Raw genomic sequence first — 17,552 nt, 5'->3', positions numbered from 1 at the left:
TTCTCATTGCGCTTCTCTCTTCTCTCGCCCCTGACCCCTGGCCCCTTTGGCCTTCGGCCTGCTCCGGCCGATTGGAAACGCGCCGATATATTAGATAGAAAATATTAATTTTCCACATCATTTTACTTTCTTATTATAATTACCTTATTTTTACATATATTTTCTTACTATTATTGCTATTTTAATTTTTATGTTTCTTACAATTTTATTTTTTACGTTTATCGCTGTTATTTCGTAATGATCAGTTGTTTATCATCAAAAAATTGACACTCGCCATGTATACGAAATATCGTCGATTTTATCAAGTATTCATGTCACCGGGTTTTTTGCACAGAAATCCGTCAATATATCCGTCTTATCAGCGATTTGTGAAAGTCATATCTGACTGTCCAACGGGTAGTCGTGCGTATCTTTCTTTTTTCTTACTGACGGTAGAAATCCAAATTGCGTTAAATATATTTTGCTTGTTTTTTTATTTTATTATAGCCTTTGCAAAGATCATTGACAGATTTTATAGAGGATTGTTATTGTCATGAAATGTCTTATTTTATGTAACGAGTGATATAAGATCGAATCTTTCCAGTAACGCGAAGTTTATATTCATCGAATTTGTCTTATCGCAAAGTGGACACCGCGATCCATTGCGAAAACAGAATGGCACTCAACGTTGATTACCAGCAGCTTCTGGAGGCGCAAAAGGACGATAGCATTCTCATCGTCGATGTTCGAGAGAACGCGGAGATAAACGAGACTGGAAAATTACCCGGAAGCATTCATATACCAAGTAGAAATCTTCTCTCGTATCCATAAGTTCTTTGGAAAGTTTACATATTTCTCAAATAATGTAACATAATAATATAATAGTCATCGTATTTCAGTCATATAAATACTATACATAGTATATAAGAATATATAATTTATAAGACTAATTTAATAATGATATATACACATACTTATTCAGTGAATGATGTCCAAAATATATTCCTAAACCTTTCGGAAGAGGAATTTGAGGAACGCTATGGCAAACATAGACCTAGTAAAGACACAAAAATCATATTCAGTTGCCGGTCTGGTAAAAGAAGTGGGGCAGTGCAAGAAGCGATGCAGAAATTAGGATATACAAGGTACGTTGATGATTTCTTTTAGAATCATAGATTATATCGATTATATCAAAACATCCATTTATCTATTCCACAGGGCGTATAATTATACCGGAGGTTGGCAAGAGTGGGAAAACAAGCACAAAAAAAATTAATCGAATAAAAAAAGTGGAGAGCTGTCATTAGAGATGTATTAAAAGATTATTTTCACTGTTGGATTTATTTATATTTCACATTGTAATGATACTGTGATGTTCTACTTCTGTAAATAATAAAAGGTAAAGATTTATTATCAACTCAATTGAGCGTATTATATTCTTTGTCAAAATTGTTGCAAACACTCTGACAAACTGAATAGTATTTATTAAGTATATATATATGTATCGATATATCATTTTCTATATGCTGTATTTTACTTAATATACAAAGGCTTAGGATTATATAAAAATTTATACAAGAGAATTTGCATTCTATATACATGTTAGTCTTTACTTAATTCTTCTCTTGCGCCAATTTCTTCTGGTTAATCATCTCTCTGAATTGTCCTAGTATAAGATTTTCCCTCTTTTGTCGTTCCTCTTTGCTGAACATTGCCAAGGCACGCTTCTCATCGGCGGAGTAGATCTGGTTCTCCTTACGTATACGAACTGCTTCCATGCGACGATGTCTTTAGAGAGAAATAGAATGTTTAAAATGTATATATTTTTAACAAGCGCATCGATAAAAGTATTCTTTATACTTTATCGATGTTGGCCAATTTAATTTTACATTAATACTCGCGATTATGTATTCTTTTTTTTTTTTTTAATAACGTATTAGAATATAATCAGGCTGTAGAAATTTTTAATGTATAATAAACATTACCTGCTGCCGCTCATCACATAACCGACGGATTCGTACGAGGCGATCTCCTCCGACGTGAGGCCGATCTCACCTCTCCTGGGTATACGTTTCCCTTCTGCTACATAAGCTGCCATTGCCGCACCCTCGCCTGGTAGCAGGGCCTTACCGAAATCCTTGGCCGAGAGAGTCACATGTGGTTTTGGAGCGGGTCCTATCGTACCATCATCTCCGTCGCTGTCGTCCGAACTCGAACCTTTCCTCAGTCTCGGCTTGTCTGTGACGGCGGTCTTCTCTATCCAGACCTCCTCGTCACTGCTGTTGCTGCTGCTATCGTCGGAACTACTACTGTCTGTGTCTTTCTTTGCTTTCTTTCTTTTCTTCCTCTCCTTCTTTGCCTCCTTCTTCGCCTTTCGTTCTCTTTTTCTTTCCTTCTTTGCTTTCTTTTCCTTTTTCAGTTTTTTACTCTTCTATAAGATGTAAACTAATGTTATTAAGGTATTTACTAATATTATTATAAATATTTGATTTAATATTGATTGAATTAATCTAAATACCTTCTTTTTAGTATCGTGTTTTTTCCTCTTGCGATCCTTTGGTATAATATTATCCTTCTGTTTGATCAGATCTTCAGACTCTTCGTCTGAACTACTGCGAATGAAAAAATTGTCCAAAATTTTAATGCTGTATATATTTCATTGACTATGTATATAAATATGAATCGCTAACGATCCTGTAATGAAATTGTACAACATATATAGCTTTTTTTAAACTTGCAAGTTTATAAATTTGTCCAAGTAACAGCACTAATATTTTAATGATCTGAATTACAAATTATAATATATAATTCTTCGCGACATTAATTCTTTTTCAGATAGTATCGCTGTAAAGTTGACATTGTCAAATACAAAGAGTACGTACTGTTCGATATGAATAGGAGATTTGCTCCAAGCCTCAGGTACTCCGCGTAATCCTATCAACTCTCTCTCGCGTCTTCGCGCATCCATCATTTTTTCGTTCATCATTTTCCGTTATTATACACAACGTATTTGTTCTTTTTCCGTATTATTTCGTGTTTTGCTTTTTCCTTCTCTATGGATATCTTGTTTTTATATAAATATAATATTATCTTTTTACTTTTCTCATGTTTTATCGAACGCGTCCACTTTTTTGACAACGAGAGAGGTTACGTTTATACCTCTTTCTTTTTCTTCGTTTTGACTCTGTGTTGGTTAGGTAATTCACTCTTTTACCGACCCTATATAAACTCCAGTACTGTCATCTATTTTTGGAAGCGAAAGTTTTATATCAAATCTTCAACACTGCCGGTAAAGTCACTATTTGTGTTATGGCTATATTCAGAATTCAATTGTTGATATAGTGCTAAAGCATGCTAAAGGAGCTTCCGAGTAAAAAAAACACAGGTAGACACAAAATCACGCAAATGGCTATATCGAGTAGAGTTTCATAGCTAATCGTTTGACATTGTATTTATGTGTGTTTTTTGCTAGAAAGCTCCCTAAATGAATATAGAGTTTGTGTATGAGACTCATCGGAGTGATTTCTTAGTGGACGGACGGATGACAGAAGAAGATAGATGATATCGAGGGCATAGATTTCGAATTAAAAAACAAACAAACAAACAATAAAGCAAAAGAGAAAAAAGGAATGTGGTAAGAAAAAGTAAGATGGCACATAAATGTGATACGCCAAAATTCCGATGTTTCCTACAAGAGCTGTCGCTTTTATTGAAATTGGTGTGTATACACGAGAGTGGCACAGTGCTTTTTTTCACGTAGTTTTTTTTTTTTTTTTTTAATAGTATCCCGTACACTACGGTTCGAATAACGAGCGAGTTGAGCCTTTAACGCGCTTCGCGAATATGTTTCCTCTAACAATCATCTCTCTACTGGTCCGGTGCATATAATTCTCTTTTTATCTATATGTATATATTATGTCTACCTTAATATTATATATATACACTTACATACGTACATACACAAAGGGTCCTGACAATTATCGCTATTTTGCCATATTCTATCTATTATTTTATCGTTGGGACACCTTGTATACGCATACGTAGCATATATTATCATATATATGTATATATTTTTATTTATCATATATATATATTTTTTTTCTTGTAATAGTATAAAATTAACATATATAGGAGAGATATTGAGAATTCCTTGGCAAACCTCCAAACAATATCAGAGTGTTGGAAAACATTTGTAATAATTTAGACGCGTCTGAAAATTCCGATAATAAACGCGGAAAAAGATTCTCGTCTCCGACAAAAAGATTTGTTTTGGAAGTTTGTCAATAAAGTTTTATGTGTGTGTGTGTGTGTGTGTGTGTGTGTGTGTGTGAATGTGTAAAACACCCTATATTACATAGAGCGCGCGCGAATGATTATAGATATACAAGGTGTTTGAAACTTTGGAAGAAGAATTGGAACGATGGAATGATCGATGTGTCTCTTTCGTTCATTCGATATTGTAATAGTACCTGTATCGCAATGGAGCTTCTCTGTCTCCGTTATTCCAAAAAGAAAATACACAGAGTGCGTAAAAGAAGAATCAAAAAGATATTAAGCTCAATAGCGCGAAAGCCAACGTTGTTCTCTCTCGTCGTTTTAGAATATTTTGCTTCTACGATTGCGACTTTTTTCTTGTGTGCTCTCTTTCTCTCTCTTACAATCTATATTATATAAATACCTCTTATATGTATACAATAAATATATACGTATTTATATTTAGATAAAAAAAGTAAATGCAACAAACTGCAAACATAAAAATCATGTGTTTTGTATGTGTAAATTAATTAAAAAATGTTACAAGTAACATTAATATATTTTATATAATAACATGTAAAAATAATATATCTTAATATATATACATATATAAAAGAATATATGAAAATAATATATATATATATTTTTTTGGAAGATGCGATGAGATGTAAATAAATTTTTCGTATATATGGGATAATCTAGAGCCCAAATTGAAAGATGTATAATTTCTATCGTGCGTGGCGAATATAAACGCACTTATCTCTTTGACATTAGAATAATTCCACGTGCGAAGAAGGCAGTATATTTGTTAAATTCCGACACGCGAGACCGCGTGGATTCTCATGCGACAAAGTATCTTCACATATCTTTCCTATACATATACTATATTCTACGAACCCTGACCTGTTTTATCTTCGTCATTTAACACTACACACTTTACACACTTCAACGTCGTTCAATTAATCTCGTTATTCATATAATTCTGAAATATATGATTTTATTCGTAAAACGCACTTAATCTTATATATAAAATTATTTTACTATACTAATTAATAATAGCAATTTTTTTTAATGACAAACAAAGAAGAAAAATAACGCCCTGATACAATTTTTGTTCAATTTTTCAGGATTCTCGAGTTTGTACCTGCTAATAAGAATAGTGAATAGGCACGCAAAGGCAGTGACAATTCCAGCGACGCCGGCCATGACGAGCCACACAGTGGACGGCAGCAGCCCGAGCAATCGGGCACCGTTGCCGCAGTTGGCTTCGTCGTGACCAGATGGGCAGTGTTCGTGTCCGTCGCACCAGAGACTGGCCGCGATGCACGCGCCCAGCTCGGGACACTTGTGCGGGCAGTCACCGATGTGGGATGGCATGCCGTTTGTCTCGTTCTCCGTCGTTACGCCCCTCTCCGGAAGACGTAGCTGTCGGCGCAGCGCCGCTCGGCTCTTGGAGATCTCTAACCAGGACGCGGCCGCCTGTCCGGATTCCCGCGCTACGAAATCCAGCAGTAACGCCGGTGGTCTCGGTGGACCCGGCCATTTGCCCTCCTCCGTCGCGCCCAACCACTCCTCCGAGAACACGTGTACGGTGAATTCGCGGGCGCCCGGTTCCGCCGGGCACACCACCTTTAATAGCTTTTGCGGCCAGCCGGAATAAAGAAGGATGCGATTAGTGGTCGGACATTTGACCTGATCGCCGACGCCGGTACCGCCAGAAGATGATTCGGGACTGACGGTCGGCGGTTCCAACGGTAGGAACCAGCCCCAGGTCAGGACGAAGAGCGACCGGTTCTCGCGCGCCTCTACCAGCCACGGGAAACCTTCGCAGTAGATGTCTGGTCTCGACAGCGGAGGCGTCACGAATCTCATTTCGCCACCCTCGCCGCGGATCCTCTGCTTGCGCGGGCACTCCGGCATGCGGATTAACTCGAAGCTGGCATAGAAGAAAAGCGTCTCAAAGTCTTCGTGAGGTGCCTGCTGATCCACCACGAAGGTTATTTCTATCGCCCGGCCGGAGGAGACGTACGTGAATGGCAAGTGCGACGTATTGTCGCACAGACACGCCCGGGGCACCTTCACGTCCCGCCACGGCGCTTCGTAGATGACCAAACGTGCCTCCCTGGACCCGACTTCCTGAACGCAGCGCGGTCTGCCGGTATGCGGATCCAAATCGTTCATGGTGCACATGGTGGATTCGCCCAGACTGACATTGTGCAGTATCAGACGGACCCGCTCGCCGCTGCCGGCCTCCACGCGATACCTGAAGTAAGAATTAGTATCAAAGTCAATTGTGTATTCACGAATCTTAATCGAAATCGATATCTACAAATTTCGTTTCGTGTAGTTTGAAGATCACTCGTCAAAACTGCTACATTACTTGAGAAATACTCTCGATTTAGATTAATTGTTTTTTAAGTACAAAATGAATGCTTTTAGCGAGAATGTATTTGTCTCTCATGAGGAATACTAGAATTCTGAAAGACAAGTTAGAACCCTAAATTCTCTGCTTGTTATCTGTCTTCGATTTTCAGTGACAGCTACTCGATTATATTCCACTTGTGAGAAACTCGGTTCTTACCTGCAATCTAACTTGCTGGAACCACCGCGGCCAAACAGGCGTACGTCGCGCGGTGACATCACCTCGCCAGTGCGCGTTTTGCGCCACACTCGGCTGCAGACACCATCGCCCCAGGGTTCGCCGGATTGAAGGGTGGAGACAAATTCGTATCGCGCCTGGAATGAAAATACAGGGAATTAAAGTGAGCGATACGATAAGTTCAGCGCATCAGTCTCGACTGATTCTGAGAGATAAATAGATAATTGTATTTATTACAAGAGGAAAGAGGGAGAAAGAGAGAGAGAGATGGGAATTTTATGTACGAGAGCTGGTTCCCGAAATTACGTAAATTGGTAATACTGTTCGGTATTATTCAGTAAGTATAGCGAAAGACCTGATAAATCAACGCCAGAAATGTTACGAAACTCTAATTCTGTGTTGCAGGGTGAACGAAGCGTGAATCGTGCTTGAACGTTGCTCAAAGTTTATTGTTGTGTTATCAATAGTTATCTTGTAAGCATGTAATGGCGCGCAAAGACGATGTTTGCTACAGAGATGCGGTATAATTTTATAGCGTTAAGCTAAACTAATATTGAGGTCAAGAGCCAATTACTGAAGAAACGTCTTCCTTCAGAAATTTACGTGATGAAATAATTATTTCGGGTGGAAGAAACAAATATTTTATGCAAAAAGCAGTATACATAGAAAGTTTTCTTAATTAATTATAATTCCTTTAATTAATTAAAATCTCAACATACTTTCTCGAATGTTTCAATAAGAATCACTCCATTAAAACAAAAAAAGGAAAGGAAATATAGTTATTAAATAAAAAAAAAAAAGTAAAATAAAATTTTGGCAAAAAGATCGCGCTGACTAAAAATATATTGATCTTTCTCAAGATAAATTAATTATACTGTGAGAGTAATTTAATTAATTTATTAATTTATATAATATATAATATAGATATAATATATAATTTATATAATTAAATTAATTAAAGAGACGTATATATACAATAGAAATACTATAGATGATTGAGTTAGATGTAACAACCCATACACTTACATGGAAGTTGATCGGATGAAGGGCGGTACCCAGAACAGTCTCCATACGTAACGTCAGGCTCGGTGCGGCTGTCAAGTAGCTCTCGTCCTTGGTACAGGGTCTCGTGCTCCTGGTGATGTTCCGGAGCGCCGCGTGGGCGCATAACTTGGGCGTGTCGTCGCACAGCGTGGCCATCGGCTGACCCGTGTTTGGCGCCCCGTCCCAGAAGAAGAGCTTAACGGCGCACGGTAGCGACAACGGCGTGCTGTCTTGGCCGGCGCTGGCGTTGTTTTCGCCGTTGCCAGTCAGGTCACGCTGCGAGTATGACGAGAAGTATATCCACACGCGATCACCGATCGCCCCCTTGATGTTCCACGTGCAATTGGAACCAGGTGGTAGCGCGTGCAACGGCGCCCGTATCGTGCCGCTCCGTTTGGCGCCAACGCCGGTGCCGTTGACGAAGAAATGACAGCCCTGTGCGCCCTTGGCATAGTCCAGACCGTCCGAGTCGACGTAAACGACCCGTAGCTCGAGCTCGAGTCGCAGCGACGACGCACCCAACGGTATTGCTACCGGCGAGCTGCGAAACTCCACCTGCATGGCGGGTCCGCGCGCGGTTATCTGCGGCAACGGGCCGCCGCAATACACTAAGAGTACCGGATCTTCGGTGCGAGCGCCATCGCGAAAGATCAAGCGATCCCTCTCCGGTGGACAGTCCTGCCAGACACTGAGACTAGTGTTGACTGCGGCATTGGGGCCGACCGGCCCGGTCGACGTGCTCTTGACGGATATCATTGCGTGCTTGCATGTGGGCACCTCCTTCTGGCGCACGGTGATCAGGCAGCTGGCGTTGCGCGGATACTCGCCGGGATAGTTCGGACTTTGCAGGCGACACTGCTTCAGGTGACATTCGTAAAAGTTGCGGGAACAATAGGTGCCCGGCACCGGGGAACCTCGCTCGACCGGTAGTTCTGGCTTGCCCAATCGGGCGACCGCCTCGTTGCGCGAAACAAAGCGGAAACGGAGACGAAACTCGAACGGCACCGTCGATGGTGCATGAAACAGCCGTATAGAGGCAGTGACTGTACTGGTTTCGCTGTAAAAAGTAATGACGATGATAATAACAAGTTTTGAAATGAGCATGTCTAGAGAGATCTGAACAAATTTTGAGGGAAAGAAGCAGCAAGATTCTTTCAAATTAGGTACGCAATTTCTTTTTCTCTTTTCTTTTTGAATCTTTGTTTCGTTTAACTCATTTCTGACCTTTTCAAATAATATCGATCGCTTCATTAATGCTGATTATTTTAAACTTTCACTATTTAAAATTTTCTATATAATATCTGTTTCTATTTTCTTAATTTCTGATAGATGTAAAAGAGGGAGAATTATCAAAAACTACATATTATCAGTCGTGGTATTGTGGTGAGGAAGAAAGAGGCGCTAAAGAGGAAAAAGAGAGAGACAAATAGACAGACCTGTAGTAGGATGCACGACCCTCACCGACGCCGCACCACGAGCCACCAGTGAAGTGTCTACCGAGCTCGGCCAGCTGGAGTGAGCCTTCGGGGCAGCTGGTGAAGTAGTTGTCGGCGTTCGCGTCGACGCGACCGACGCTGAACGCGTCCCACAGTAGCTGGACTAGCTCGCCGTAACCCTGTCCGGCCGCGGTGAATGTCAGGTGACATAGAAACGGCAGACGTTCCTCGGCTGGTCTGGGCAGATCCAACTTGTACGTGCGTCCCTCGCGACCGTGGTACGTGCGATTGCACGGGGTGCACATCGCCGGCTCATCGCTGCCGTCGCCGCAGTCATCCTCGCCGTTGCAGTAAGCGTCGATCGGCACGCATCGGCCGTCCCGGCACGTCAACTCGGCCAACCCGCAGGTGCCGCTGCCGCCTCCTCCTCCTCCTCCGCTGCTCCCGACGCTTCCCCCTGTGCCACCCCCGACGCCAACGCCGTTCGACGCGTCAGCGATCAGCAGTAGCAGCAACAGCAGTGAGACGATGCGATGCAGCGATCGACACTGTTGTCTATCGTTGTTATCGGATCCTCCTCCGGTATCAGCTATCTCCTGCTCAGCGAAAAACCGATCTGCGATATATTGTACGCTTCTTGAAAAGGTTTTATTTACAAATCCTAATTATCTAATCTTAATAATTTAAATAATCGTTCTCTAAAGTAATCTTTTTTCCGCAGCAATGTAACGCGATAATAATTAGCAAGAATTAAGAGTCATTCTATCCTGCGGAGGATTCTGGGACTTAATCGTGTTAGCGTCAATTCCAGATCTTAAGCGGTCCAGATTTAAATCGATCGGTCCCGCGGCTCAGTGCATATATATCGAGACGCCGCGTCGTAAACACCTGTTTCGACGTGCGCTCCATACATCCACGACACGATTACACGAGCGATTTAAATCTATTATCCGCCGATATAATTGAGTTAATGACAAAGAAGGTCACGCGCCGATTACCATAATAAGTCGCCAGCGAAACGAGCATATCACAATGACAATTCCGACGGTGCGATCCGAACGTTGACTTCAAACAACGGCATGTCGGCTCAACGACGAGAATTATGCGAGGAAGAAAAGAAAATCGCTAAAATCGCGGATCGCGAACGATAGTAGTCGCCGGCACCGACATTTTTCACAAACTCGATCGTAAGGACGACGACGACGACGATGACGATGACGACGACGACGATAAAGACGACTTAGTCTCCTGCAAGGGACAAAGAGAAAGAGAGCGAGGATGGGAACCCCGCCTAAGCGCCACCGCCTCCGTCACCGTCGCCGCTGCACTCACGAGGAGCGCCGCTACCCGTTGTGCACGTCCCGGAGGTCGATGCGCAACTGCACATCACCGCGTATCTTCCCCGGAGGGAAGGCAGCCGCCCGCGCGCCGCCGCTGCAGGCGACGTGTGCCGTCGCGGCAGGGGTGAACAGAGAGAGAAACGGGGGTTGAGCTCGCGGAGAGAGCTGTGCCTTGCCTGCCTAGGCGCCTCAATGCATCGATCGACTTTTGGCGCTCTCTCTCCCTCTCCTTTCTCTTTCCATCTTTGTCCACGAAGCTCGTCAACGCGCACAGACAGCCGAAATGCGAGGAGGGACTCGGGGGATCTCTACGCGCGAGCATTGCGGATCCGTCACTCGGATCTTGCTAATCATATATTGATGCAATGTGCCGAGTGTCACTTGGGGAAAGTAAAACAGAATTTCTCAATGCTTCTCTATCTTCCTCGGATTTCGCTTATCGGAATTTTTGCGCTCTAGTAACCGCCCTTCGTGGTTCGGTTAAGCAATCGCATTGACTGTATATATTCTTTGAGAAAACACCCTGTGCGGAGGATCGAATCCTATGCATGATATAAATGACTAAAGTCGCGTGTGTAATGTTCGTCTTATCAAGACGTGACTCGATTGTTCAGGATGGTTAACCGATTTCCGAGCGGAAATGGAGAGAAGCCGCTAATGTTTGTCTTCAGTATCGTGCGCTTGTTAGAGGGTAGGCGGCTGACAGCTGTGGGCTTCATCGCTACGTGCTTCTTCTCACTCCGCTGTCTCGATCGTCAACCATCGAGACTTTTGACGTCGGTATATACATGACGTTTCATTTGACTCTCGACCCCATTTGAAATATCTCCTTTGCTAAAAATTGTCTGACTCGAGGAGACAATCGTCAAAATGTCACCGTTTCTTCAAGATCCGTATTTGTCTTCTTCAATGAATACGCGAGTCTTTTTATCGAGTTCATTGTATAAATTTAAAAAGCTACATGTACGGTATCCTTTGAAAAATCGCTTTTTAAATTAGAAAGAAATTCTTATTTTGATTTTTTTTTCTTGCACAGTTTTGTTCACTTCAAGCTTCGTCCGACAAGAATTATCGCGCAATAACCTTGACCTACGGAATGTAGAGTAATCTCTTCCCCGAGTCAAAATGAGGGACATTTCAGATGGTCACGCGATATTATATGAAACGTCCTGTACGGGACATGGACGCGCCGCAGCCTCCCTCCGGATCTCACCGTGTTCTTTCTCTGCATCCATGATGCTAAGCATGTCGAGGACATCGTCATCGTCGGTTTTGCTGTCCCTAATAATATACATACAGCCATCGGCGCGTACACATCCTCGTCGCACCGGCGACAACGGAGCTATCGAACGTGGGTGCACACCCTTTTCCATCTCTCTCTCTCTCTCTCTTTGGACAGTGCATATAAAGGGATTGGTGGTAACACTCTTATCGCGTTACCAGCATCATGGTACTCCAGCGGTCGCCGTTCCCCTTTTTTTCTCTCGCCGGTTATCGATCTTTCGTGGTCGCTCATTATCTTCGCTTATTACGCTTAATAGTTCATCGTCCGCGCGAACGAGTGACGTTCCGTCAATTGAAAATCTAATCTCGTAACGCGGTTACGAGGTAAATCCGATAATACTGATCATGCGATAAATAATCGCGTATCTATAATTTTAGAACTATTGTACAGCACACACAATAATTTTACATTCTTTTGCATAATAGGGAAATAAAGGGAATACAAAATTTCTGGAGATGTAAGAGTTTTCGGAGATATATATATATATATATATGTATATCTGTATATTTTTTCGTAACATGAATTTTGCATATGTATATAGGTTCGTAATATGTACTTTATATGTACGTTAAATATAAACATCTCTTTCATTTTTTGATATTAGACATTAATTTATGGAAAAAAAAATTTTTCTTATGTATTTTTTAATATTTTAAATTATCCATAATTATTTTTATACATATATATACATTCACGCATACACACGTTACTATTATATATAATATATAGCATTTGACACACAATAAAGTTATTAATAAAATAATACAAAATCAAATAAAATACATTTCAAAAATCAAATAAAATACATTATCTAGTTTTTCTTGTTCAAATTTAACGTATGATGCATCCTATATTTTCACGCTGCGAAGCTATAGAACGCTCCAAGGAGGGTGTGCATACATGCAAATATGGGTTGGGGGTGGGGGGGGGGGGGTGCAACTGAGTGCTGAATGCATTTGCAGGGATGCATGCTCACCTAGTTACGCCATCGGCGCATAATGGATAGAGCCGTCGTTCCGCTGTTCTAATTCAGTATATTCTGGAATATCCTTTAAATAGCGAGGGAGATTGCCCGACGCTACTGCATAAATGTTATCACTTTAATGAAAATGTGTTCCCGGAAACGATCAACTTATTATTTTTGCCCCACGTGCTATATGTTTGATAAAAATATATTGACAATTTCGATTTCATCATCCTCAATTCGCACAAAATCTCATTATTAAATTCTTTATTCGTGTATTTCACCACAAATTCAATATTTACAATTTTTTAATTAAATGTGTAATTTTTGAATTTAATAGAAAGAGGATTAAAAGTATTTCAATATTCTACTACAAAACACTAACAATAAGATAATCTTATATTTTTCGATTATATTATACTCCAGTTTCCACGGAATTAAATTATATATTATATAAGGGACTCAGTCTCTAAAAAAGAGAGAGAGAGAAATACATACACAGAGAATACTTCTCCTTTAATAAATATATTCAAAGATATCGTGCTGTGTGTGTGTGTATGTGGATATAAACAAATCATTATTAGGGCGAAAGATGAATTAATATTATATAAATTCGATGATCTAATACGCAAATTTTCAAAACAGCAATAAGCTGAGAAAAATTAATTACCATCATATAATACTATTTGAATAGCAATACATTAGTTTATATATACGGTATGTAGTAATAGCAGTAGTAATAGTGAAATATATCGCGCGTTATGTGTATATCTACACTGATACAATAAAATTAAATATTTTCTATTCGTAACAATGTGAAATTCGTTACTTTCACACATTTACAAATCAATGTGTTTTTCATAGCAATTCGCTATTTGTTACAGAAATACAAAATTTGTGCACTTAGGCGGATTATTTGCCTTTTAAAGGTTATTAAAATATCTTTACTTGTTTTTTCATGTGATAATTATTTGCCTAAAGGAAATTGAATATACATTTCCTGGACGTTAATGAATATATATTAAAAAATGAATTAAGAGTTTTTATATATAATAAAGTTATCACACATGTAGAAAATATCGATTTTTATACAGATTATGTCATATATAATAGAACTTGGTTTGCACGATCGATTACGATCGTTGGAAAATATTGGAAATGGGGAGAGAACACTAGTTAAATGTTATGTGTAAAAAATAGAAATTATAATAAATGTACAACAAATTTCTCAAGATCTACCTTTTATGGGACGCCGAGTTTGAAAAACATTGAAGAACAACATATCGAAAGACACGATACTCGTGGATGAGCATTTAGAACGCGTATCGCGTACGTATGTCCTCCAGTTTCTTCGACACCTCGGACGGTGTTCTCTCGAGATCGCCAGAGATGCTCTTCTGCTTAACGGGTTCAATCGAATTGAATTGCTCGCAGAGATCGCCGTCGATGACATTCTTCACTGGGTAATAGTACGACCGGAAAGACAGGTGATCCCTACCGCATAAAGGCGGGTGCTCGGATCGCATGTGCATCTCCAAATGCTGAAAGAAATCGTGATCCTCGTGACTGGTGAACGGCACAAGGACGCCCACCGTTCCGCTAAGGGTCGTGTAAACCAAGCTCTCGGAACCTCCGGGTATAAGGGTCGCCTTCTGCAGCGACATCACCGTCTCGCCTACGTGAAAGCAAGCCACCGTGTCCGCTTTCTGGCTGGCGCCATTCAGCAATCCTCGGTCCCACAGAGCCTTGTTCCCCGTAGGATCCTCGTCCACATCGTCGTTAATGCCGGTCGCCAACCGTATCACAGCTATGTTTCCGTATTTATCAGCGGTGGCAACAGTATCGTAATCCAACACGCATGTAGTTGTGATCCATCTGGGATGTGTATCATCCGCGAAAACGATCAATTGATTTTCCTGGCGTTTGTACCTCACGGCGTATACAGACTCCTGTACATCGCTAACGTAAATCCGTTGACCGATGGCATTGATCGAGACCACGGCGTTGGGTATGTGCTTGTTCTCGCATTTGCGCAGTAACTTCTTCTTACCCATGTCGTAAAGCCGCAGCATCCTACCCACGCCGACCAGTACTCTGCCCTGATACGGACAAATGGCCAGCGGTACTTCGTCCAACGGAGATTTGTGCAGCAGCTCGATACTGGTACACTCCGTATTTACTCTGCAACAATGAAGTGATCGTTTTTCATTATTTCTTGTCCCATGAAATACCGCGTTAGTCGAACGATATATTTTTGGGTATCAGCACTGCAGGACTATATCATCAAAAATACAGACGTTGTCGCACTCATCATTCGATCGTACATTATAAATCAAAATAACTTTCTTCTTTTTAGTGATATAAGAATATGTGAAAAAATAAGGATAGGGCTTTTTTCTCGTTTAATTTAATATCTATGCATGTATCACGCGAATATAGCAAAATATCTTACTTGTATGTGTAAAGAAAACCGCCGTTGCTAACCCTGGGATTTAATTGAAACTCCTTTGCAACTCCGACGATGAGGAACAATTGATCTCCTTGATTGGCAAACTTCACGAGACAGAGACTATGAAAGAAAGAAGAAAAGAAAAAATTTATTAATGTTAAAAGTCTTTTCTATAATATTGCGATAGATTAATAGATTATTCTTTCCTTGACTTACCATAATGCAGCTAGATTTTGCTCGAAACGATGCACTTCGAACGTTTGGCCGGTAGTCGGTGCCATTATTCTCAGCAGCGAGGCCCATAAGCCTGGTCCCGCTCGCGGGGCACCGAAAACAGCCTCATTCGGCTCCTCCGATAGGAACGCCTCCGCCAATTCCCGGGCGACGGCAGCCTCCTCGGCGCCGGCCGCTTCTTGCATCTCCTCCGCCATCTGTAGTCTCCTCTGTTGCTTCGTCTCTTCCGTGTAAGCGTTGTGCTCGGTCTCGATAACTACCAGATGCGCGGAATCGGCGTGAATCGCGAACTTCCGCGGTGTATATTCCAGTGGAAAGCTCACTTGATTGAACACGGCGCCAAGTTTCTCGAGCGCCAGAATCCTCAATGTGTTCGTCGATATGGCAACTATACCTTCCGGGCACTGCTCGGAACTAAAGCCAGATGCAAATTCGAGACTTTCGTACGACAGGGGCGTGAGATGAAAACGATTCTGATGATAGTAACTCAGCCACGATCGACTGCTCATCGCCAGTACAGCTTGATTGCCCTGCATACGTATTCTGAAGAGCTTGACGGGGCGGGAGCCCAGGTAGCGTGTTCTCGTGTCCGCAAGATCGCCGGAAATCGGATCTAACACAGTTCTGAGCAATACGCCATTCTGTAAACCTGAAGGTAATAATAACATAGTTCTATTATAACTTTAAATGTAACATGTATTAAAATATCTTTTATATACAATTTGTGATAATTTTATAAACATTTATTTATATATGCGTTTGCAAATATGTAACTTACCTATGTTTAAATATAAACTGGATTGTTGTGGCGCCGAATCCTCGGAATTGTCGGCGTCCTTGGCACCCATTTCTACGATACATAGACTCTCTGCAGCCGCCGGTAAGGCCTGCATACTTCTCGGCGCTAGACAGTCCGAGGGATCCAACGATATTATTCTCACTGTATTGTCCTGCAGGCCGACGGCCAGAAACCACGAGCGTTGTTCGCCCACGGCAACATTTCCGAGGGCCATGCACATCACTTCCGACGGCATCTTCTTTCTCTCCGTATATTCATTCAATTGTCCAGTCTGCAAATTGTACATGAAATAAGTCAACGCCGTCGATAGACAATTTCGCAATATCATGTCCACTTTACATCAGTCTCAGCTATCGAACGATAAGCTTAAGATTGGCTATGCCAAGATGAGACAAGTGATATGCTCTTCGCATCTTTTACATCTCTGAGAAAGGACAGACATCACTCAGAGAGAACAATAATGCGATTATCCCGACAAGTGCAACTTATCGGGAAATTAATGAAATTATACGCGGATACATACGGGATCCATTTCGAAGTAGACGAGTTCCCCTCCAGTAAGAGCGATTACAACTTGACGTTGATTAACCGCACATTTTACGATGGTCTTCTTACCAGGTGCCTTCCATTCATTGACACGTTTATCTGCTCGTATATGGCGTATACCGTCAGGATACACCTGAAAACGGATCGCGATGTTTAATTAACGTTTCAAATCATTAAATCGTACAATGTACGATACTTATTAATACTTTTAATTAATTATTATATAAATATATTATTTTTATATTATAATCTTATATCATGTGTTGTTATCAAAATTTAGAAATTTATGTGATATGCGATTGTCGGGCCTGTAATACCAGGAAAGTTCGGAAGAAAGTCGGAACATTCCAACGATGTGAGCCCAGAATTACTTTAGCACTCTTTCTGCGACCGGCAAGATGATCAATCAAGGTCATGCCGGAGATACCGAGTGCATCGCAAAAGTAATTTTGCGATCCTACGAGCGAATCTTACGGCCCACAAAATTGTGAATTTTGGACACGTTATATAAGCGGTTTTACAGTATATTCTATCGTATTAAAAATAATGAGGTATGTAAGAAATTTCCAAAATATGTTACTCTTGTATAACTAGACTTTAACGGTTTTATATATATATATATA

At 41.2% G+C, this 17,552-nt stretch overlaps 4 protein-coding genes across 5 annotated transcripts in view; 1 reads left to right on the top strand and 3 right to left on the bottom strand.

The window, feature by feature from the left end:
- Positions 1-34: 34 nt before the first annotated feature.
- LOC115238852 (rhodanese domain-containing protein CG4456-like) lies at positions 35-1,401 on the top strand. Its single transcript, XM_029812974.1, has 4 exons — positions 35-402; positions 584-784; positions 962-1,124; positions 1,198-1,401. Exons 1-4 carry the CDS (start codon positions 276-278, stop codon positions 1,253-1,255), a joined length of 549 nt encoding a protein of 182 aa, XP_029668834.1. The 5' UTR covers positions 35-275; the 3' UTR covers positions 1,256-1,401.
- LOC115238851 (NKAP family protein CG6066) lies at positions 1,301-3,189 on the bottom strand. 2 transcript variants are annotated; one of them, XM_029812971.1, is made up of 4 exons: positions 2,862-3,189; positions 2,498-2,591; positions 1,965-2,410; positions 1,301-1,767 (listed from the first exon to the last, which is right to left on the bottom strand). In XM_029812971.1, the coding sequence occupies exons 1-4, from the start codon at positions 2,963-2,965 to the stop codon at positions 1,593-1,595; spliced, it is 819 nt and encodes a 272-aa protein (XP_029668831.1). In that variant the 5' UTR covers positions 2,966-3,189; the 3' UTR covers positions 1,301-1,592. The 2 variants fall into 2 exon arrangements, with proteins under 2 accessions (XP_029668831.1, XP_029668833.1); XM_029812973.1 differs by having other exon boundaries at positions 2,498-2,588; positions 2,862-3,182.
- A 2,145-nt stretch (positions 3,190-5,334) lies between these two features.
- On the bottom strand, positions 5,335-11,051 carry LOC115238814 (the record flags this gene model as incomplete). Its single annotated transcript, XM_029812917.1, has 5 exons — positions 10,311-11,051; positions 9,313-9,908; positions 7,859-8,933; positions 6,815-6,969; positions 5,335-6,496 (listed from the first exon to the last, which is right to left on the bottom strand). Coding segments are annotated over exons 1-5 (2,991 nt in total), but the record flags the coding sequence as incomplete, so codon positions are not given.
- A 2,365-nt stretch (positions 11,052-13,416) lies between these two features.
- The window catches only part of LOC115238847 (splicing factor 3B subunit 3), a 7,792-nt gene continuing 3,656 nt past the window's right edge, over positions 13,417-17,552 (bottom strand). The window contains exons 8-12 of the mRNA XM_029812964.1: positions 16,907-17,062; positions 16,363-16,654; positions 15,567-16,233; positions 15,354-15,470; positions 13,417-15,082 (exon numbers count right to left, since the gene is read on the bottom strand). Coding sequence (XP_029668824.1) covers positions 14,215-15,082; positions 15,354-15,470; positions 15,567-16,233; positions 16,363-16,654; positions 16,907-17,062 — 2,100 coding nt within the window. The 3' untranslated portion in view covers positions 13,417-14,214. The remainder of the gene's footprint in view (positions 15,083-15,353; positions 15,471-15,566; positions 16,234-16,362; positions 16,655-16,906; positions 17,063-17,552) is intronic.

The sequence above is a fragment of the Formica exsecta genome, unplaced genomic scaffold (assembly GCF_003651465.1).
Source record: "Formica exsecta isolate Colony F162 unplaced genomic scaffold, ASM365146v1 scaffold36, whole genome shotgun sequence".
In the NCBI taxonomy this organism is placed as follows: Eukaryota; Metazoa; Arthropoda; class Insecta; order Hymenoptera; family Formicidae; genus Formica; species Formica exsecta.
This window is presented reverse-complemented; position numbering and strand designations above follow the sequence as displayed.